This window comes from Ictidomys tridecemlineatus, chromosome 8 (genome assembly GCF_052094955.1).
Source record: "Ictidomys tridecemlineatus isolate mIctTri1 chromosome 8, mIctTri1.hap1, whole genome shotgun sequence".
NCBI lineage: Eukaryota > Metazoa > Chordata > Mammalia > Rodentia > Sciuridae > Ictidomys > Ictidomys tridecemlineatus.
This window is the reverse complement of record NC_135484.1, coordinates 87,210,596-87,233,435: the sequence shown is the minus strand read 5'-3', so window position 1 is coordinate 87,233,435 and position 22,840 is coordinate 87,210,596. Positions and strand designations below refer to the sequence as shown.

The 22,840-nt window shown below is 34.2% G+C and overlaps 1 protein-coding gene and 1 pseudogene across 6 annotated transcripts in view; one reads left to right on the top strand and one right to left on the bottom strand.

The window, feature by feature from the left end:
* The window catches only part of Col9a1 (collagen type IX alpha 1 chain), a 120,266-nt gene extending 98,152 nt beyond the window's left edge, over positions 1-22,114 (bottom strand). Inside the window, exons 1-5 of one of the 6 annotated variants that reach the window (XM_078019803.1) lie at positions 21,941-22,114; positions 12,648-12,958; positions 7,473-7,501; positions 5,961-6,037; positions 5,130-5,196 (exon numbers count right to left, since the gene is read on the bottom strand). In XM_078019803.1, coding sequence (XP_077875929.1) covers positions 5,130-5,196; positions 5,961-5,994 — 101 coding nt within the window. In that variant the 5' untranslated portion in view covers positions 5,995-6,037; positions 7,473-7,501; positions 12,648-12,958; positions 21,941-22,114. Of the gene's footprint in view, positions 1-5,129; positions 5,197-5,267; positions 5,410-5,960; positions 6,038-7,472; positions 8,012-12,647; positions 12,959-21,940 lie in introns of those variants that run through there. The other 5 variants (XM_078019805.1, XM_078019807.1, XM_078019804.1 and 2 more) reach the window with 5 other exon arrangements.
* LOC101976658 (dnaJ homolog subfamily A member 1 pseudogene) lies at positions 10,254-11,786 on the top strand (annotated as a pseudogene).
* Positions 22,115-22,840: the final 726 nt, after the last annotated feature.

Genomic DNA, 22,840 nt, shown 5'->3' with positions numbered 1-22,840 from the left:
ATGTATTACATATATTATCACCCTCTTTGGATTCTTCTACATCTAGTTTTCTTTTTAATTAAGATAAAGATTTTAATCTGGGGTTAAAATAAAGTCAAAGCTATCACCAAATAATCTCTTTTCTACAAACATGCACAAACATTAAACTAAAACAGCACACTCAAAGCTGCTCAAGGGACAAACCAAACAACCTGACCTAGTTATCCTTACACCAGCTATACATGGCATCACTAAACTTGCTAATGACCTAGGAAAGTAGTTTGAGAGAGGAAATTGTATGCTAATAAGACTCCAGGCCAAAAAAGCAAAACAAGCATATTACCGCTGAAGGTAATTAGGATAGGACTTAGTACTTTAAAAAAAAATCATCTATTCAAAGAGATTATATAATTCTGGCCTTTGACCCACTCAGATACATGGGGAGCTTTAGGATATGAAAGGCCATTCCATATTTTAATTCCTGATTTCTAAGTACACATAGATCAATGTTCTGGAGGTCAAAGTAAAGAATGCTCAAATTTAAAACAATAAAAGTTTTCACCAAGTAATAGTGGAAACTATTAATTGGTCAAAAAAAATCACACCCCAATGTAGAAGTCACAAACTATGATAAATTACATTCCAGAATCTTAATTATTGGCTAACTACAGCAATGATTTCTACGTGGTTGCCTGGTCTTATTTGCAGCTACCTTTCATTCCAGGTTGGTCTCATTTTTCAGGTTAGTAAACTAGATTAAGACCCTTTTAAGAATCTTAGGAGAAACGAGTTACCGTAGATGGGGTAGAGAGGGATGATGGGAGGGGAGGGGAGGGAAGGGGGTATAGGAAGGGGATAGGAAAGACAGTAGAATACAACAGACACCAGTATGGCAGTATGTATAAACGTGGATGTATAACCAATGTGATCCTGCAATCTGTACACGTGGTAAAAATAAGAATCCATACCCCATTGAATCAAATGTATGATATATGATATGTCAAGATCATTGTAATGTTTTGAGCAACCAATTAAAAAAAAAAAAAAGAATCTTAGGAGCCAGGACTTTTTTTCCTGCAATGCGTAGAAGGCAGTAAAACACAATTCTCATGACACAGTTTGAGTGGCTCAGCTTTGTCTTGTAAAACTCTGGTTTAATGTCACAGACAGGTTTTTGAAAAAAAAATTACATTTAATCCTCAATAATATATACAGTGACCAACTCATCCAAAATTTCCTATTATGTTCCTAGTTTTGTTATTGAAAGTTTATATCCTGGGAGTTACCTCCTCATCCCTATCCCAGGCAAATAGAAATGGTTGGTTACTCTAAAAACAACCAGAATCAGCATCCAGTCTGGTGTAGACTTTGGATTATTATGTGCAATCTTCATACCAACTATTCTTCCCTGATATTGATAAATGATGAATGACAAAGAAGACCAGATTAATATCACCAGCCACCATGTAAGAGCTGCCACTGAGTTTTCAATGTGCTATCTGAAATTCTCACAACATTGTGTAAGGTCACTACTGCAAAATTACATATAAGAGGTTGTGAGGGGAATGGGAAAATAAACAAGGAGAGTAATGAATTACAGTAGATGGGGTAGAGAGAGAAGAAGGGAGGGGAGGGGAGGGGAGGGGGGATAGTAGGGGATAGGAAAGGTAGCAGAATACAACAATTACTAATTGGGCATTATGTAAAATTGTGGATGTATAACCGACGTGATTCTGCAATCTGCATTTGGGGTAAAATTGGGAGTTCATAACCCACTTCAATCTAATGTATGAAATATGATATGTCAAGAGCTTTGTAATGTTGTGAACAACCAATAAAAAAAATTAAAAATTAAAAAAAAAATAAGAAACTGAGTCTCTAATAGAGACTGGTCTAGTTCTGTCTAACTCCAAAAAGTGCACACAGAGGGGGTGAAGTAAGAGCACACATTAAAAAAATTAAAGCTGTTTTTCATTCTCTACATCTTGCATTCTGAAGTCCAACAACCATAATAAATGTTAAGAAAATCTACATAGAGGAGATTTTATTATAAACTGAAGAAAAAACAAAAATAAAACATAGAAGTTGTAATATAACAAAATTCCAGAGTCTATATGAATCCAATCAAACGTAGGGCAGAAATAAGATAACCAGCTGTTAATTGATGGATTACAAATTGCCCAAGGTCAAATTCACAAGAATCTTTATAACATCCTGTCAAATACTCAAATAATACCACCTTAGGTAAAAAGAATTTTCATATGTATGAAATATTTTGTTCCTAATTCTTTCTCCTCCCAGCAAGTAACAATATCCAATATAAATGATTTGTTCTTTAAATTTTGTATTTTAATTTATCCTGCAAGCTAAAACTGCAATTTAGGAACTATCTGAAAAGTGCCACAAATTGATTTATGATTTAAGTCATACCTATGCAGATTTGTTCTCAGCACATATTTAAATCTCAGTTAAATCAGCGGATATTTTTAGACCAATATAATTTTTAAAATGTTACTAAAGAAATTAATGCCTGCTGCTTTTTACTTGACATTCTTATATGCTCCCAATGTCTTACTACATGCCAGTTCTATGAAATGCTGCTTTTCATTGGATCCTTAGAAAAGTACAAACCAAAGAAGATTTCCTTCTAGTCTCTACTCATGGAGAAAGGGAACTGGCATTTATCAGTATTAATGTGAGTTAGTCTGGACAATATGTGACAGCTAATAGCAGTATCTGCATGTGTATCTCTCAGCAGAAGAGCAGAGAGGTAAATGCTGCATACAGACCTTTAATTTTTTAATGTGTGCTCTTACTTCACCCCCTCTTCACTTTTAAGTTCTTTTTTTAAAAATTTAATACTCTTAGGTGTTGTCAGACTATAGATTTACAAGTGACTGATTCAACAACCAGCTCTAAAATTATCAGGTTCTTAATTATATCCAAAGTTTCTAATGCTGTAGTTCTACCCAACACGGCTGAAATCAGGGGAAAAAATTTAAATATCTTTAAGATATCTTTGGTTTCCTATCTATAGTATCTTTTCCCCAAAGGAGATCTGGGCATAGCACATTTCAGAGCTTTCTGTAAGTCTTTTAATGAAGAAAACCTATGTGGTCTTGATGTCAGTGTGGAAATGAGAAACCACTGAAGCGTTAATACTGTCAGAAATGGATGTTGGCTGTGTTTACAGCTGCTTGTGACAGAGCATAATGCATGTAATTTAGTCCTTCTAGATTAGATATTCTCTAAAAATGTACAGTTTTTCCTGGTAGCAATAATGACTTTCTGTGAAGTTTATGTGTAAATTAAATGGACCCTCAGAGCATCTTAAACTCCTGTTTGTAGGCTTGAACAGTTGAGACTAGGAACTCTTCAACCAGCTGTTTAAGAATATGAAACAATTGGCAGGGGGTTGTTTATTTTACTTTAGATTAAATGCTTTATGGATTTAGCACAATCTGAGAGTGTTGTCAGATTTTTTTAAATCCATATATCATCTGCACTATAAGAAGAAAAAATGAAAAGAATAACCTGGAAGAAAAGCTTAATTAATTTTTCAATTGCAATACTGATAAGCTCCTGAAAATTTTAGTGATTGTTCTTTATTTTTAATTTGTCCAATAAATATGCAGATGTGATCCTTCTTTGGCTATGTTCTATTTCATCCTCTGATGGAAAAAATAGCATGTAAGCTTCATTATTCTTAGAACTCATAAATAACAGATGGATATTTAGAATAGTTAAGCCTTATAAACAGAAAAAAACTCTAAAATGAATAATAAAATATGGTTTTGGGGTCTGGAGCTGTAGCTCATTGGTGGAGTACTTGCCTCACACATGTGTGAGGCACTGAGTTCTATACTCAGCACCACATAAAAATAAATAAATAAAGATATTATGTCCACCTACAACTAAAACAATATTTTAAAAATACTGCTTTTGAATAAATTCAGTTTAATAGATTAAAAGCTAAATTTGTACCTTTAAATACAAAGTATAAGCCAGTACACTGGTGCAATTATAAATTATAAGTCCCATTTCCTATTTACCTAGGCTATTTCTTTGTTTACACTAATCATTATACATTAGCAAGACGAGATTGGACACAAATTGACAAGTTAATTGCCCATACCATTAGAATTCCCATTTTTCTGTAGTGTGAATGAATTTCAAATTAAAACTACTAATTTGTGTGTGTTTTAAAGGTCACATTGTTACACATGAACTTGAGAGTGAAGAAAACAGAAATAACTCTCAAACTGAGTGAAGAAGGTGCTTTTCATAGTTTCCATTTTGTAGAAACTTTTATAAGCATCATTTATTTTAGAAACATAGAAGCTATAATGGCATGGAATAGGAAACTAGAATAGAAATAAATTGAAAGAATCATGGATTGATGTTATGAAAATCTCACCAATGGAAAATAAGTTAAAATCAGGCTGAAATATCCTAAAACACCTTGAATCTGCTAGTAGCAAACTGAGTCAGATCCATTTTGTTCCTCCACAAAGGAACAAAACAGTAATTTTGGAATGTTTCTTTGCTGCTATATACTTAAAGAGTCTTGACTTAAAATTCTAATCTTTCTAATCTTTCTTGTTCCCCACGTAAGTATCTTCTCCACATGTTGAATACTTGTTTGTCATAAGATTTTCCTAGGATGAGTTTGTCACACCCAGTCAAGCCACAGCAGCCAGATCTAAGCAAGAGTGGAAAAAATCAAGCCCAGTTCAAAATAGTTATCAGTATCCATATGAAAGAATATAGTCCACAGATGATAAAAATTATGCCAATTAAACAAATTGACAAAATGAAGAAGATTAAAAATAGGCACTATTATTAAGTATAAAAATCCAGTAAAAATCAACATATATGTATAATTACTATTTATAGCTTATACCTTTTAAACTAGAAATACTGGGAAATAGGACAGCCAGAGATACCAGAATGCTAGTTAAAGGGTCAAGGGCTCTATCTACCTTAATTCCCCTACAATCAGGTGAGCTTGGAGAAATGGAAGCCCAGGTTTTGTTGGTGCTGTAGGTGATATTATTTTTTAAAGTATTTCATCGCTTGAGGTGAGACCAATGAGGACATTTTCAAACCATACTGACAATTGAGAACTGTGAAGGGATCTGAGATTTTACCTTAACTGCAATCTAACATGATAGGCAACCATTGCTTCATAGGATGCTGGTAGGAGACATAAGATTCCTGGGTTAGAGACAAAAGGAAAGTTTTTTTTTGCTTTTGTTTTTATTCATAGTAAACCAGAGTATAATTACCTATAGTCTGAGCTCAATTCCTACAGAGGAAGGATTCCTATGAGGAAGGTCAAATGGTACCTCCATAGGTAATGGGGCATGTTGCAGAAGAGTTTAGGAAACCCAAATGTTTTATAATGGGTGGTAAACCTTTCAGACTTTGCTGTGGAGGGAGATATATTTATTGTACTATAGAATAAGCAAATTTGACTTTGTTTCATACAAAGACACTATCTTCTAAAGCTTCACTATAAGACATGCTTGAAAAGATAATCTGAACAAAGATAGTCAATACCCCTTCTCATAAGATGTGTGAAAATGTAAGACCCATGGAAAATTGTTTCCCAGTATTGACTTGGCAGTGAAATTCCACAGTAAGATATATAGCTCATGGTTCTTTTCTCCAAACGAGGCTTAGGATAATACAGCACTATCTTCCTCAGAAACCCCACATTCACCATCACAGTTCCGAATTGCCCCATTCTTTTTTTTTTTTTCTTTGCTGCCAGTGTCTTCTCCATATCAAGTCTAATTCTTCTCTTCAGTCTTTTTTTTTTTTTTTTTTTTTTTTGCCGTGGTTCCTGAACTACCCCTTTCCATCCTCAGATCATTGATTTACCCCTGACTTATGCTTGTAGTTCACACCCTCTGGAAAGGTGCTGTCACAGGTAACTTACCAGTAGCAACTTTCTTACCTGGGACTCCAGCACTGACCTGATAAGAATCCCTCTCCTTGTAGAGAGCACATAGTGGCTGCGAAACTGATAATTTCCAGGGCTGGGTAGAACAACCTGTATGGGTAATCATTATAGACAACTGGGATTGAGTTTGGCTTGTTCTGGCTTTTTTGTTTTCTTAAATGAGTTTTATAGGGAAGGAGAAGACTCATCCTGTGCATATGCAATTTTAGTTTATGCTGTTTAGAATAGTCTTTTAGTCTGTAAGCCCAATATGTTACCATAGAAACAAGTCTCCATCTGAAATGCATCCAATCAATTCTGAATTTATCATTCAGAGCACCTTCATAAATTGGAATAAATCCAACAGGTACCCAGAATGTCAGCATTTTGGCAATAAGCTGCATATTTTTTTCTTTTATTTAATATTTTAAAGTTAAGAAATGAAGAATGATGATTCCAACTTAGATATATATATATATATATATATATATATAAATAGAGAGATATTCAAAGGAAGAATATTCTTTCTTGTTTATCTTTCTCTTGAAACAACATTAAAATAGATCAACATATACTATTTCAAAAAGACAAGGTTATTTTTCAATCGCTAGACAATAGTGAGACTGCAATGAGGGAAAATGGTTCATTTAAGCAGCATTATTCTCCTTAGCAGAGAAATCTGTAAATTTATTTATTGGAAGAATTCCAATTTTTAGATTGAATTTTTAATTCTCTTCTACTTCTTGTCTCCTTGAAAATATTTTAACCACTTAACATAACCAAATGTCAATTATTAGGAATTATGTAACCCATGAAAAGGGAGTCACAGATCCAAAACAAGGAAAATCCTCAGAATTTAGGGATAAGATAAAAATTTTCCCTCCCTCAGAATTTAAATAAATAAAAAGAATAAAAATAAAATTAATGAGAGAGCCATCAGCAAAACAAATCTAATCCAAACAATGATTAGGCTATGTGTTGCCAATAAAATGTGTTTCCCAAATTTCTTCATGGAATTAACATATTTCACTAAAATTTCATTGGGAAATATTAGTATAAAATCTTTGGAGCAGTGTTAGTCAATAGAACTTTCTGTGGTTGAGAGGGGGGCGGGGAGGAGAAAGAGAAAGAAAAGAACTTTTTGTGGTGATTGGAATGCCCTGTAATCTGTTGTTCAGTCTGGTAGCTACTGGCCACAAATGGCTATTGAACACTTGAATGTGGCTAGTGACTGAAGTACCAAACCTTCGAAAAGTGTTAATTTAAAAAGTGTTAATGTTATAGCAATTGTTTTTGTCATATTCTATTTGCACAATCTTCTAGCCATGAGGTCGAATCACCTAACCTCCCAGAACTAACTTTATCTACTAAAGCTATTACATGAGGTACTAATATTAAATAAAATAATGTTAAGCTGCTTAGCACATGGCCATCACATGAAAGCATTCCATGCATGTTAAATGTTATTAAATTTTTATTAGAGCAGGGTGGGGGGTAGGTGGGTGGTGAGGGGGTTGGGGTTATGGCTCAGTGGTAGAACACTCACCTAGCACGTGGGAGGTGCTGGATTCAATCCTCAGCATCACATAAAAATAAATAAATAAAATAAAAACATTGTTTCCAAGTATAAAAACTAAAAAATATTTTTTAAAAAATTATTATAAAGCAATATTTTAACATGAGAAATTTGTGTAACTTACAGGAAATTTTGGGGGAAACAAGGTAGAATTGTCACAGTTTATACCAGATGAACCAATAATATTGAGTCAAATCAAATTTTTTCATCAGCAAAATTCAAGACTTTAAACAGATTTCATCAGAATTCATAAAATACACAGTATTCACCCAAACATAGTCAGTCCGCCAATTTTTCCCTCAATTGCAAAAAACAAAAACCTTTCCAAATATGTATTTAGCTTATCTTAGTACGGCATTAGTCATTCCTTATTTTTAATACCTGATAATACAGAAAAGTTAGGTAGAACAAATTATCACTGAAGGAAATCTAATTTCCAATTATTTCAAGATATTCAGAGTATATCAATGGCATATCCAACTCCAAAAAAAAGATATTTGTAGCCAGAATTTTATTTTAGACATTTCAAAAGATTTCTTAATATGATATTCAAATAAACTAGTTAAGTCCCATGTACATATTTAATATATAAACATTTATACATAAATGGGGGATGGGGAAAGAGAAAGCAAACTAAATGATAAAAATCTAGAATCTAAGAGTTTGGAGAAATGTTTTACATGTAGAAAAAAGTTTCTGTAAATTTACAAAAATTCCTAAAGTCTGAAAAGTGGATTGAATGATGTTGGTTGTGGCTTAAAAGGGTTTGACTTTATAAATGGACCTGGTGTGCTCTTCTCATCATTTTTCTGGCATCTCAACAGGAGACAAGGAAAGTTCTTGTTTTTCCAGCAATGTCTGCTTGGTAAAGTCTAAGTAGGTCAGAGCAAAAAGTAAAAAGCTTTTCTTTCAGTGAAAAATTTAAAACTCAGAACCTCCTTTATATTTAAAACTGCTTTCACTGTACAGTTGCTAAAAGCAAACAAGGAGTAAGCCCCTTGCTCCCAGATGTCTGCTCACAGATCCCAAAGAGAAAACAAACCAGTGTCCAAAGTACAAACTTCCTGGAATATTTTGTATTAAATTTCCAATGAGATATCAAAGACATGGTGAAATATAATTAGGCTCCCCCATGGCTATCCAACCAGCAGCTTCCCTTTAAGGAACAGTGAACTGTAATTAACAGACCACCTATAGCATAGACGATAAATCTGGCTGTGTGTTATTTTCAAGTTCAGAGAGAGTTAAGAGTAGGGCATTCAGAAGAAGGAGAAGGAGTAAAAAAGGAGAAAGAGAAAAAAGAAGGAGGAGGAGAAGAAAAGAAATGATATGAGAGTTGGAATTAGATTTAGAGACAGCAGGAAGATGAACTGGGTATGATTTTCAAAAGCCCTCACAAATTGGATTATAGTGTCTGAAACTTGTCAAGAGTGCAGAGATTAAATCTGTGTTATTCCTTTTGCAAGGGATAATGTTTCCATTGAGCTGAACTTTCAACTAATGCTAGTATCTGATGATAAAAGTTTTGATAGTAACATTTGAACACTTTTTAATGCTAACATATATAATCCTGATGGTAACTGGGGTCTCCCGGCTCCTTGAGTTCCAAATAAAATTGCCCCAGTTTATGAAGTCCTAAGCCCATTCTAGGACACACATATGCACAGACTTAAAGGGGGAAACATGCTAAGAAATCAACCAGAAAGCTTCCTACCACAAGCTTTATTTCACCACCACAAACAAAATGAAGAGAAAAGAAACTTGACTGTGGTCTAAGGCCAATGTCTTGATAATTGGATTTTAAAGTTTTTAAATTTAAGATTTGGCTTCCCGGTTAAATATGTTGTGTGAAACCTCTAAATATTGGCTTGTTTTAAATTCTAAACTACTTTTATTTCCCCCTGTGGTAGAAATTTAGAAAGGATCCCATTTATAAAGCAAGCTTGCTTTATAAAAAAGCAGGTGGTGGGTCGGGGTTGGGGGGAGTATTAACACACTAAACTCAGTATCATTCTTAAAAGAGCCTTGTAACCTTGATTTAAGGGCTAAAATAAATATAGTGTCTCATCACATTTCTGTACTTGTGGGCCAACACCCACAAGATTCTTTGATTAATTTTCTAGTACAAGCAGTTTAAATAACATATTGGCAATACAATTTAAATTACACAGATGGAAATGACAGTGTCCTTAAATATATTCCTGCACAATCTTTCAGAATTCAGAAGGCTCTTATTTAAGTATCGTAGCCTATCTTAATATGATTTACATGTTGATATCTGTTACTGCTATCAAGCTTCCAGTTTAGAGAAGGTGACTTGTGTATAATTCTACTGCAAGAAAATTTTCTAGTCAGACACAATGGCACATGCCTATAATACCAGCAACTCTGGAGGTTGAGATAGGTGGATCACAAGTTTGAGGCCAACCCCACCAACTTTGCAAGGCTATAAAAAACTCAATGGGAACTTATATCAAAATAAAAATAAAAAGGGCTGGGATGTAGTTCAGTGGTTAAGCAACCCTGTTTTCAATCTCCACTACCAAAAAAATAAATAAAACAAAATTAAGAAAAGAAAATTTTCTATATGATCACCATACTAAAACCTATTGCAAGTTGAAAATGTCATAATTTAAAAATTCATTTAATATACCTAACACACCAAATATTACATAGCTCAGCAACACAAGGCACTGTGAAGTAAAGTGTCAGTTATTTACCCTTGTGTGTAGCATGGCTAACCCCCCATGGCTCCTGCTAGTATCAATGAGAGTATTATACTGCATATCTGTAGCCCAGGAAAAAAAATCAAAATTCAAAGTACAGGTTCTGTTGAATGTATATCTCTTTTTGCATTATTGTAAAGTCAAAAAAAATTGTAAAGTTGAGGTGGAACTTTCCAGAAACTCCATGAGAAGTGCAGGAACATTGGCTACCTGAGCTACACATAGTTATGCACTCTTTCCTATTTCCCCACACCAGCCCTAGCCCACTCACCAGCTATTGAAAATGGTGAAAGAAACCAGTTACTCTTATGTTTGGGAGGGTCAAACCCAACACCACTCAGCAAAAACTGAAAAAAAAGCTTATAGAAAACAGGCTTTGAAGTACCACCCTGGTAAGAATCCAAATGAAAGAGAAGAGTTTAAACAGCTTTCTCAAGCTTATGGAGTTCTCTCTGATGTCAAGAAAAGGGAATTATACGACAAAGGAGGAGAACATGCAATTAAGAGGTGGGGCAGGTAGTGGCTTGGGCCCCCCATGGACATCTTTGCTGTTTTTTGGAGGAGGAGGAAGGATGCAGAGAGAAAAGAGAGATAAACATGTTGTATATCAGCTCTTAGTAACCTTTGAAGATTTATATAATGGTGCAACAAGAAAACTGGAAAAGAATGTGATTTGTGATGAATGTGAAGGTTGACATGGTAAGAAAGGATCAGTAGAGTGCTGTCCTAATGGCTGGAATGCAAGCAAGTAAGAATTCATCAGATAGGACCTGGAATGGTTCAGCAAATTCAGTCTGTGTTCATGGAGCAACAGGGCCATGGGAAAGGGATCAGTCCTAAAGATAGGTGAAAAGCTGCAAAGGAAGGAAGATAGTAGAGACAAGAAAATTCTAGAATTTCATGTTGATAAAGGCATGAAAATAGACAGAAGATAACATTCCATGGTGAAAGGACCAAGAGCTAGGACTGGAGCCAGGAGATATTATCGTTGTCTTAGATTTATTCCATGAAATGTAAAAACATGTATACGGACATACAGCTGATTGAAGCATTATGTGGCTTTCAAAGGCCCGTATTCACTCTTGATAACCAAACCACAGTTATTACCCCTCATCCAGGTCAGATTGTCAAGCAGGGGGATATACAATGTGTGCCAAATGAAGGCAGGCTAATTTGTCATAGATCACATGAAAAGGGTCACCTAATTATCAGGTTGGAGGTAAACTTTCCTGGAAAAAAAATGCTTTCTTTCTCCTGATAAACTTTCTTTGATGAAAAAATTTCTACCTGAGAGGAAGGAAGTAGAAGAGATTGAAGAAATGGATCAGGTATAACTAGTGGACTTTGACCAAATAAGGACAGACAGTGCCATTATAATGGAGAAGCATATGAGGTTGATGAATGTCATCCTAGAGGCAGTGTTCAGCATCAAACTTCTTAATGCAGGTCAGTGAATAACACTTGCTGCAAGCATTTTATATGCAGTAATGAATGAAGGAAGGACTATAATCATAAATATCTCATGACTTGCTATTGTTTTTGTTTTAATATTCAATTACAGTAGTGTTTTAAACCTTAAATGAAGAACAAACACAAATATAAAAGCTCAAAAAATAATAAATCAAACCATTGTTAAGTTGTGGTCTGTCTGTACAAAATACATTTATGTCTTCCCTTGGGTTACTCAGCATTTTGTTGCTGTGACAAAAATACTGAGATGAACAACTTAAAAGGAGGAAATGTTTCTTTTTGGCTCATAATTTCAGAAGTTTCTATCAATGGTCACTTCTGCTTGCTTTGGGGTTTATCATGTGAGTCCATAATGTTAGAGAAAAGCTATTCACCTCACGATGCCCAAAAAGCAAAAAGAGAAAGAGAACAAGAAGAATTGAAGACAAAATATACCCTTTCAAGTGTACACCCCCAATGATCTACTTCTTCCAACTAGGCTCCACCTTCTAAAGTTTCCACCACCTCTCCATAACCCAGTAAGCTTTGAATCCACAAATGTATTAATCCATTCATGAGATCAGAGGCCTCATGATCCAATTACCTCTCAAAGGCCCTATATCTGAACATTGCACACTGGGGAACAATCCTTCAACACATGAGCTTAAATGGGGGACATTTAAGACCCAAACCATAATAATCCCCAAAGGTTTCATCTCCTTACAACATTAAGTTCAAAATTGCATCTAAATTTCATTATCTCTGAAGTCCCAAATCTAATCACCTTATTAATCTAAATCAGATATAGATAAAACTTTTAGTACAATCCTTCTTAGAGTATATTTTGTCTCCATGTTTAGATGTGTGAAACTAAAATAACAAGTTATCTGCTCTAAGCATATGAGGGTTTGATAGGCATAGGATAACATTTACAGACATTCTGGTTCAAAAAATAAAAGGAGTCACTGACCTTGAGCAATTTTAAAATTCTTCAGACAGAAAAACTCCATTAGATTTCTTGGCTCCATCCTCTGGGCTCTTGGATTCTGCCCTTCTGAATCATATTTCCTTATTCACAAAAATAGCATAAACTGGGTAGCTTATAAACAACATGGTGATACTTGGAGATAGGCAATTAGAAGATAAGTTGGTTTAGGTGAGTTTATGATGGTGAAGACCTCATCATGGGATTCATGTTCTTATAAGAAAAGAAAATAGCAGAGATCTTGCTTGCTCTCTCTCCCCACCATGAAAGAATATAGCAAGAAGGGAGCATTTGATCTGCAAGGGAGAAAGAGAGCCTTCACCAAACCCATCCATTTCTGCCCCCCAATATCTAACTTCTATCATCCAGAACTGTGCAAAATATACATTTCTGTTGTTTAAGCCATAGAACTTAGGGTATTTTGTTATGGCAGTCAGAATAAACTAGTATAATTATTAAGGAAGAATTTTAGTTTTTTGCTCTGTAATTGTTGGTTTATTTAATTTTCAGAGAATGAAATATATTATAATTAAAAATAAAAATAAATAAATTTGAAAGGTCCACAATTAATTTGGAGTTAAAATTTAGTTACTCTTACACTTCACAACTGGATCAACTACAGGTTGAATGAACAATCAATGAAAGACATTAATAAACGTATTATCAAGATACAATTTAAAACATAATTAATATTTTCTTGGACCTTTCATTTAGTAAGAGAGTATTAATCAAAGTCCTATGTAAATAGAAATGTAATTTGGATATTATTTTGTCATCAATGCAAATTGTCCAACATATCTTTTAGTTATTGATATCACAAACTTGCTTAGACTTTAAATCAACCACTCCATCCCCTCTATGTACATAAAGAGGTGTATATGATGGGACAAACGTCAACATAAGACACAAAAATACTATGCTAAAATTCAGTTGAGTCCCAGGTCTGCCATTAACCAAACAAACTTTCAGAGTTCCTTAAGCTCTATAAAATTAGATGGTGCTATAGATGTCCCTGTATCATTCTTATAATTTTAAAACTAAATTTAAAGATCTTACCAATCCCCCCATTAATTTTAGATCCCCAAAATTTGCTATTACATAACAAATAAAATCTGTCTGACAGAGGGAAAATAGATGTTAAATAATTCAAGTATAAATTATTTATACAAGTGAGTAAGAATAATTATGAGCATGTAATAGACTTGACTTTAAGAAATACAGGAGGGTGGAGCAAATGATGTCTAAGTAAGATTCTTCAGAAATCATCTCCCTGCAAATATACCTAGTTGAATAGCTATTCATATACCAAACTACCTTCTCAAGAGCTAAGGAAATCCATGGAGAGCCCATAGAGCCTGCTTTTAGTAAAACAAAATGATAAGACGTATTTAAGAAACCAGGAAATAAAGACTTCCCTGTCTCATGCAGCATAAACCAGCACAGATACAAACACTGCCTGCTTGAGGGAGGGAGAGAGAATTAATTCAGCTCTTAGACTTAAAACTCTGTATCAAGTCTATCATAGCAAAACCCAGTTCTGGCCCAAGCCCCACAATCTCTACCACCAAGGCAATACCTGCAAAACTAGTCATGAGAACTGCTTTAGGCCAGGTGGCTGACAACCTCCATCATCCCTCTGACAACCTCAGGCAGCAGAGCAAGAAGCAAGATTCCACCTGATGAGGAGCAGGTCAAGAAAACTAGCACAGAGTTTTGTCTCAGAGCCTGTGTCAGGCCCACCATAGTGAAACCAAGCACACAATAGAAACTGAAGGCTCTTTTGCAGGGCAGGGCTCACAGATGGAGCCTCTAATATACCTGGCATCGGGTACAGATCTGTATGCTGGCCAGACAAACTTGATTTTTTTAGCCTGTATATTTCCAGCCTGGAATGGGCCAAAGACACACCTGCCCTCCTCCAAAACCTGTGCAGGATGCTTTAGCTATGACAATCAGATGCACCCCAGCTTAGTATCAGCCTTAACAGCAAAGAGACTGTCTCCACCACAACCTATCAGGCAGCAAAGCTATCACCAGGCCAGTGTTCACAAATGAGATTCTACAACTTCCCCAGCATGAGGCCTGACCCCCAATGGTATTTGTGTTCTGTCCTACATCACCAACAGCTGCAGCATAAGCCTCAATGTACCCCTGAGACTATGCTGGTACTATTAGCTATGAGACTCAGGCATAACCCAGATCAGCATTAGTCTAGGTGGCCAAGGGATTGACTTCATCAACACTACCTCAACCTCAGGCAGCATAGCATAGTGCAAGACCCTGTTTCTTGAGGACAGAATATGATAGTATAAGACTTTTCCCTGGAACTTAGTTCTGGACTGGTAAAACTAATACTGGACAAATTCTTCTAACAGACCCCTCTCCAGACCTTTCTGTGGACAGATGTTCTGGAATAGCTCCAGAGCCAGAGGAAGACAGGCAGCCTCAATCTATCAGACTTCTATTCTGTTTAGCACCATCTCTTGCTGAGTGCAATGATCTTGAACCATGAGTTTACCTCAGCAACAAGCAGCCCATAGAACTGGTCCTACTGCAGTGTTGTGTGAGTCTTGGCAGACCAGAGGCCCATGGTGCCACAACTTGGCAGCATTTGTGGCTACAGGGATGACAGTAGCCTGGGGCTGATCCATTCATAGTAACTCTGCCGGTGCTGGGCAAAATCCCTCAGTACTGACCATAGGCTGATAACTGTAGAAGAGGCTTGTGGGACTACTCATTCTAGGTTCCTTCTAAACAACACACCAATAGTGTACTAGGGATAAACTTGGGCTTGGATTTCCTTCTAGTATTGAAAAGTGACAAAACTCCAAGCAGAGGACTCCCATCAAAATGGACCCAGGCACCATTTACATGCTAAAAAGTGGAAGCATCTACAGGCTCAGAGAAAATAAGCAGTATTTCTAGAATCTCTGGAAAGGCAGATACAAAACAAAGTCAGTTTAGAAAAAATGAAATGAAATGAATACCTCATATGTCAATGCACATGTCAACATGTCAACACACATCAAGTGCTTTAAGGAAATTGTGATTTCACCTAATAAGATGCCAGAAACATACCAGATAGCCATCAGTGTTCAAAAACTTTTAGAGAATTTAAAGCATTTTAGATTTAAGTTTTACGAAAACTCAATTGGCTTGAAGAAAACTGAAAAAAAAATTTTAATACTCTAACAAAATAACAAAGAGATATTTGTTATTTTGTTAGAGTACAAAAATCCTTGAGCTGAAAAATATATTCAGAAAAATTAAAAATGTAATAGAGAGCATGCAGGAAAGATCAAATAAAAGAAAGAATTATGAGCTCAGACAGACTATTTGAAATGGACAGTTGGAGAAGAAAAAAGAAAAAGAATAAAGAGGAATAAAGAAGAATTAAATGAATTTCAGGACAGTATTAGAAGAACAAATATTCATGTTTTGGGGATTCAAGAAGGAAATGAGAATGCCACGGGGGTAGAAAGTTTGTATTCTAAGAAATAAGAAAAGTTTCCCAGCTTAAAGAAGGATACAAATACCAGCTATATGAAGTTCAAAGGTTATCAGCCATTTTCAACTCAACCAAGTCTATCTCAAGACATTTTATAATCAAGCTCACAAAGGTGAAAAAGAAGATTCTCAATCTGTAAGAGAAAAAACATACATGTGCACGGGTGTGCACATGCACATACACACATACACACAACACAGAGATTTATTCCAGTCCCCCTGACAGCAGACTGTAAGGAAAGTAGCACAAGACTTCTCACAGTACTGAAGGGGGGAAAAAAACTATAAATGGAGAATACTGTATCCAGTAAAGCTACGCTCTAAAAGAGATAAAGACATTCCCCCCCCAAAAAAAACAAAAACTGAGAGACTATCTTTTTATCAGACCTGTCCCACAAGAAATGCTAATTGCTTTCTTCAAACTAAAATAAAGGATGTTAATGAGTGAGAAGAAAACGGGGACAGGTATAAAACACATTGATAAGAGTAATTATAAAGACCAATTCAGAATGTACTAATATGGTTAAGTATGGTACATAAAACAATTAGTCTTTAGTATAAGGCTAATTTTTTTAAAAATAATAATATCTACAGTAATATGTTAAGAGATAGGCAACATAGAAAGATGTAAAATGTGTCTTCAAAAATTCAAAATGTAGGAAGGAATGGAGCACAATTATAGGATTTTTGTTTGTTTGTTTATTTTTCCTTGTCCTTTTCCTTATTGGTTTGTTTCTGTTCTTTATAATTGTGGTAAGTTGCCACTGTTTCAAAATAACTTGTTCTAATAAAAAGATGTCTTTTGTAAGCCTTGTGATAACCAGAAAGCAAAAATCTATAATAGACAAACCAAAAATAATGATCAATGAATTGAAATGCACTACTAGAATAGATCATTTAACCACAAAGGAAAACTATAGGACAGGGAGAAAGAAAAGAAAAGAAAAGGGAAAAGGAAAAGGAAAGGAAGAAAGGAAGGAAGGAAGAAAGAAAGGCAGAAAGAAAGAAAGGGAGGGAGGGAGGGAGGGAGGGAGTACATTATGTAGAAAACAATACATTATAGGAAAAGCCTTAGTATAGAGAACAAGCTACATAATGGCTGTAGTAAAACCTTACCTGTCAATAATTGCCTTCAAAGTAAAAGGATTAAATTCTCCAAATAAAAGACATAGAGTAGTCAGGTGCAGTAATGTATGCCCATAAGCCCAGCTACTTGGGAGTGTGAGGCAGGAGGATCACAATTTCAGTAAAAAAACCTGTCTCAAAATTAAAAAAATAAAATGGACCAGGACATAGCTCAGTGGCAGAGAGCCCCTAAGTTCAATCCCCAGTACATGTTAAAAAAAAAAAAAGACAGAGTGACTGAAGAGATTAGAAAACAAGATCTACCCACAGATTGTTTATAAGAATTTTACATCATCTCTAGGAACACACATAAACTAAAAGTGAAGAGATGGAATAAGGTATTCTACACAAATGGAATCCAAACAAAAGTAGAAATAGCCATATTCCTATCATATTTATATCAGATAAATTAAATTTTAAACCAAAAGCAGTAAAAAGAGACAAGAAACGTCATTGTACAATGATAAAGGGGTCAATGCAACAAGAGGAAATAATAACTCTAAATATATTCACCCAATATCAGAGAACCCAGATATTTAAAGCAAATATTAATAAACTGAAAAGAAGCTATAGTTTCAATAAAAAATAGTCAGGGACTTTAACATCCTACATTCCTCAATGGACAGATCATCCAGACAGAGATTCAACATTCTCCAGGATACATCATATTATAAGCTACAAAATAAGCCTCAACAAATTTAAAATTTTAAATCATACTCAGTATTTCTAATTATGATGCAATCAAACTAAGACATGAATGACAAGAAAAAAACCTTGGACACTATTCAAATACATGGAAATTAAACACCTACTTTGAATACAAACAATGGATTAAAAAATAAACCAAGAGGAAATTTAACAATTTCTTGAAACAAATGAAAATATTTGAAAATACCAAACCCTGTGGGATATAGCAAAAGCATTATGAAAAGGGAAGTTTATAGAATCAATGCCCACATCAAAAACATAGAAAGATGTCAAATCAACAACCTATTGTTGCATCTCAAGGAAATAGAAAAACAATAACAAACAAAATTCAAAATTGTTAGAAGGAAAGAAATACATTTTAGAGCAGAAATAAATGGGACAGACTTTTTTAAAAAAGCACAAAAGATCAATGAAGAGATGCTTTTTTGAAAAGATAAACAAAATAGGAAAGCCTTAGTATACTAATTAAGAAAACAAAAGAGAGAATAAGAAAGACGGTAGAATGAATCAGACATAACTTTCCTGTGTTCATATATGAACACATGACCAGTGTAATTCCTCATCATGTACAACCACAAAAATACATTCTACTGTCATGTATAACTAAAAAGAACAAATTAAACATTTTAAGAAAAGAAAAAAAGAGAATAGTCAAATAAATATAATCAGAAATTTTAAAAAAGAGACTTTATACCTGACATCCGAGAAAAGCAAAGGATCATTAGAAATTATTATGATCAACTCTATACAAACAAATTTGATAACATAGAAGAAATGGACAAATTCCTAAACATATACATTTTATAAAGACTGGATCATGATGAAAAAAGGAAACATGAACATATTGTTATCAAATAACATTGAATCAGTAAGGAAAAGCCTCCTGTTACAGAAAAGTGTAGAACCAGATAGCTTCACTGCTGAATTCTACAACCATTTAAAGAAAAATTAATACCTATTATTTTAAGAGATTTTTTTTAAAAGAAGAGGAAGGAATTCTCCCAACACACTTTACAAGGCCCGTAAGACCTTGATGTCAAACCCAGATAAGGACATAATACAAAAAAGAAAATTCTACACCAATATGCTTGATGAATGCAGATGCAAAAATCTTCAGCCAAATCAATCCAATGTTCATTGTGATCAAATGGGATTCGTTCCAGGGATGAAAGGATGGTTCAATATACAGAAATCAATATTGTGTCACATCACATCAACAGAGTGAAGGACAAAAACCATACGGTTGTCTCAATAGACACAGAAAAGGCATGTGATAAAATTCAACATCTTTTCATGATTAAAAATACTAAATCAATGAGGTAAAGAAGAAACAAACTTCAACATAATAAAGGCCACCACCTGTAATAAACCAACATTTCACATTATCCTGAAAACTCTAAAATCTGGAAAAGAGAGAATGCCCATATTCACTACTTTTACTCAATATAGTTCTGGAATTTCTAGCCAGAGAAAACAGGCAAGAGAAAGAAGTGAAGCACATCCAAATTAGAGAAATCAAATTGCCACTGCTTGAGCAGAGATTGTGGCTCAGTGGCAGAGCGCTTGCCTAGCATGTGTGAGGCACTGGGTTCGATCCATGACACCACATAAAAATAAAAACAAATAAAATAAAGGTACTGTGTCCATCTACAACTAAAAAAAATTTAAAAATTTAAATTAAAAAATCATCACTGTTTGCAGATGACATGATCTTATGTATAGACAACATCAAAATCTTCACCAAAAGAACAATTATGACTAACCAAGAAATTCAGTAAGGTTGCAGGATAAAAAAAAATTATATACAAAAATCAGTAGCATTGACATATACTAATACTGACTTATCAGAAATAGAAAAGTCAAAAAAGCAATCCCATTTACAATAGCTACAAAAACTAAATTACATAGGCATAAATTTAATCAAAGAAGCAAAAGAGCTCTACAATGGAAATTGTAAAACATTGATAATAGAAATTGAAGAGAACACACAAAATAAAGTGGAAAGACATCCTATATTTGTGGATTGGAAGAATCAGTGCTGTAAAAATTATGAGTATTTTCATAAGCAATCTATAGATTCAAGGCAATCCCTATCAAAACCAATGACATGCTTCAGAGAACTGGAAAAAAAATTCTAATATTCGTATGGAACCACAAAAGACCCAAATAGCCAGAGCTATCTTGGGCAAAAAGAACAAAGTGAGAAGCATTACACTACCTGACTTCAAAACATACTACAAACCTGTAGAAATCTAAACAGCATGGGATTGGCATAAATTTAGACATGAGTCAATGAACAGAATAAAGAGCCTAGAAGTAAACCCACATTTCTATAGTTAACTGATTTTCTTTTTTTTTAATTTTAGAAATTTTTTATTCTTATTTTTTTCACTTTATTTTTTATTTCTTGTATACATGACAATAGTGGAGTGCATTACATTTATAATTATCCATTCACAGCACCATTTTTTGTGCTAACTGATTTTCAACAAAGGTGCAAGGACATGCATTGGAGAAAGGTCAGTCTTTATAACAAATGGTGCTGGGAAAATTGAATCTTCATATACAGAAGAATGAAGCTACATCCCTGTTTCATTCTCAAGGAAAAAACCCTCAAAATGGAATATTTAAATATAAGACATGGAATTATGAAATTCCTAGAAGAAAACATAGGGGAAATGCTTTGGGACATTGGAATAGACAAGGAATATTTTTTGGATAAGGCCCTAAAAGCAGAAAACAAAAACAAAAATTGACAAATGGGATTATGTCAAGCTGAAAATCTTCTGCACAACAAAGAAACAATCAGAGTAAAGAGACAGGCTGATAACAGCACCAAATATTTGCAAACTAGACATCTGATAAGGAACCAATGTCCAGAATATATAAGGAACTTTAGAAACTCAACAACAACAACAACAAAAAAAAACAAATAACCAGATTTTAAAATGAGCAATAGATATAAATAAACATTTTCCAAAGGACATACAAATAGTCAACAGGTACATTTTTTAAAATATTCAACATCACTCATTGTCAGAACTTCAATGAAATATCTCCTTACCACAGTAGGAATGGCTGTCACCAAAAAGACTGAAGATAATAAGTGTTGTTGAGGATGTGGAGAAAATGAAACCCTTGCACTCTGTTGGTGGGAATGTAAATCAAAACAGCCATTATGGGAAACTATATGGAGGTTCTTTGAAAAAATTAAAAATTTAATTATCTTATGATGGAGCAGTTCCCTACTGGGTATATATCCAAAGGAAATTAAATTTGTATGTCAGAGACATCTAAACTCTCATGTTCATTGAAGCACTATTCACAATAACCAAGAAAAGGAAGCAACTTATGTGTACAACAATGAATGAATGGATAAAGAATATGTTGTACATATACACATGGAATACAGCTAACCATAAAAAAGGAACACAATCCTGTCTTTGATGGCAATATGAATAGAACTAGAAATCATTATATTAAATGAAGTAAGCCAAGTAAAGAAAGTACTACATGATATCACTCATATGGAATCTAAAAATGTTGATCTCATAGAAATTGATAATAGAATGGTGATTACTAGAACCTGGAGAAAGTGGGGCAGCAAAGGGAAGCAGAAAGTTTGATCAATGAATACTAAGTTACACTGAGATAGGACCAAGAAGTTCTGGTGTATTATTGCCTGGCAAGGTGACTATGAAGAACAATCATGCACTAAATTTCAAAAAGTTAGCATATTTGAAAGTTTTCACCATAAGAAAATGATAAATGTTTGAGTATATAGATAATGTTTAGCCTGATTTAAGCAGTGCATACATATATCAAAGTATTATATTGTACCCCATTAATAAATGCAATTTTTATGTTTCTGTGTATCAGCTAAAAATAAAGAAAAAAAGAATATAGAATAAAAAATGTTCAGTATAACTAATACTTACAGGTTTAATTGTGATAGGAAGAATGGTTAAACTGAGGATGTTGAAATCTCCAGAAGTCTTTTACAAACAAAGCAGATTCCCGAGAGCAGTGGCTTGACCCAAGAAAGATGAAATCTCAGGCACGTTCCAGCTCTCTGAACATTATCTGAGGCATAGTCTACGTACCTAAAGTATTTCTCCTATAAAGGAAGAGTTCTTTTTAATTATCTTTGGGCATACATTATTAATCAAACTCTATCTTTGAATCATAATTCACGCTCAAGTCCCTTGAAGTTGAAAGTGTAGATGAGAATTTCTAAGAATTTGAAAACTCTACTCAGGTCATGGAGAATACATTAAAGGGCATTTGCTTTGTTTAGCTGTGATGTGCTTTTTATCAGGGATGACTCACCCTCACTGCAATACTCCAGAGGGATTAACATATTAATCTAATTATGAGTTTCACAGTATTAGCAGAAAGGCATTCTCCAAATCTCAATTATTTTTGGAAGTTCTATCTTCAAATTTAATTTAAAATGTGATTAAGTTTCCTTTTATGTTATCTAAACAGAAGTAAAGACATTGTTTAAACTTACTCAAAGACAAAAGAATAACTTTATTAGTTTTTGTTTCATGTAGATTAAATTTTACAAATATGTTGCACACTTTAATTTTTATCTAATGATATTATTCTCTAAACAAAGCTTCCATCTCGGACAATATTGAACCCAATAAACTGCAAAAATGAAATGATTTTATATTTTTCCCAATCACTACTTTCAAATATTTTTTGATAAATATCCCTTTCCTGTCCCTTAGCAACATCTCAGTTATATCACTTTGATGAGAAACCAGGCCAGTTTTACATTTCAGATCTTATATTCCATCTAGTACTCATATCCTCACCTTCCAAAGCTCTGG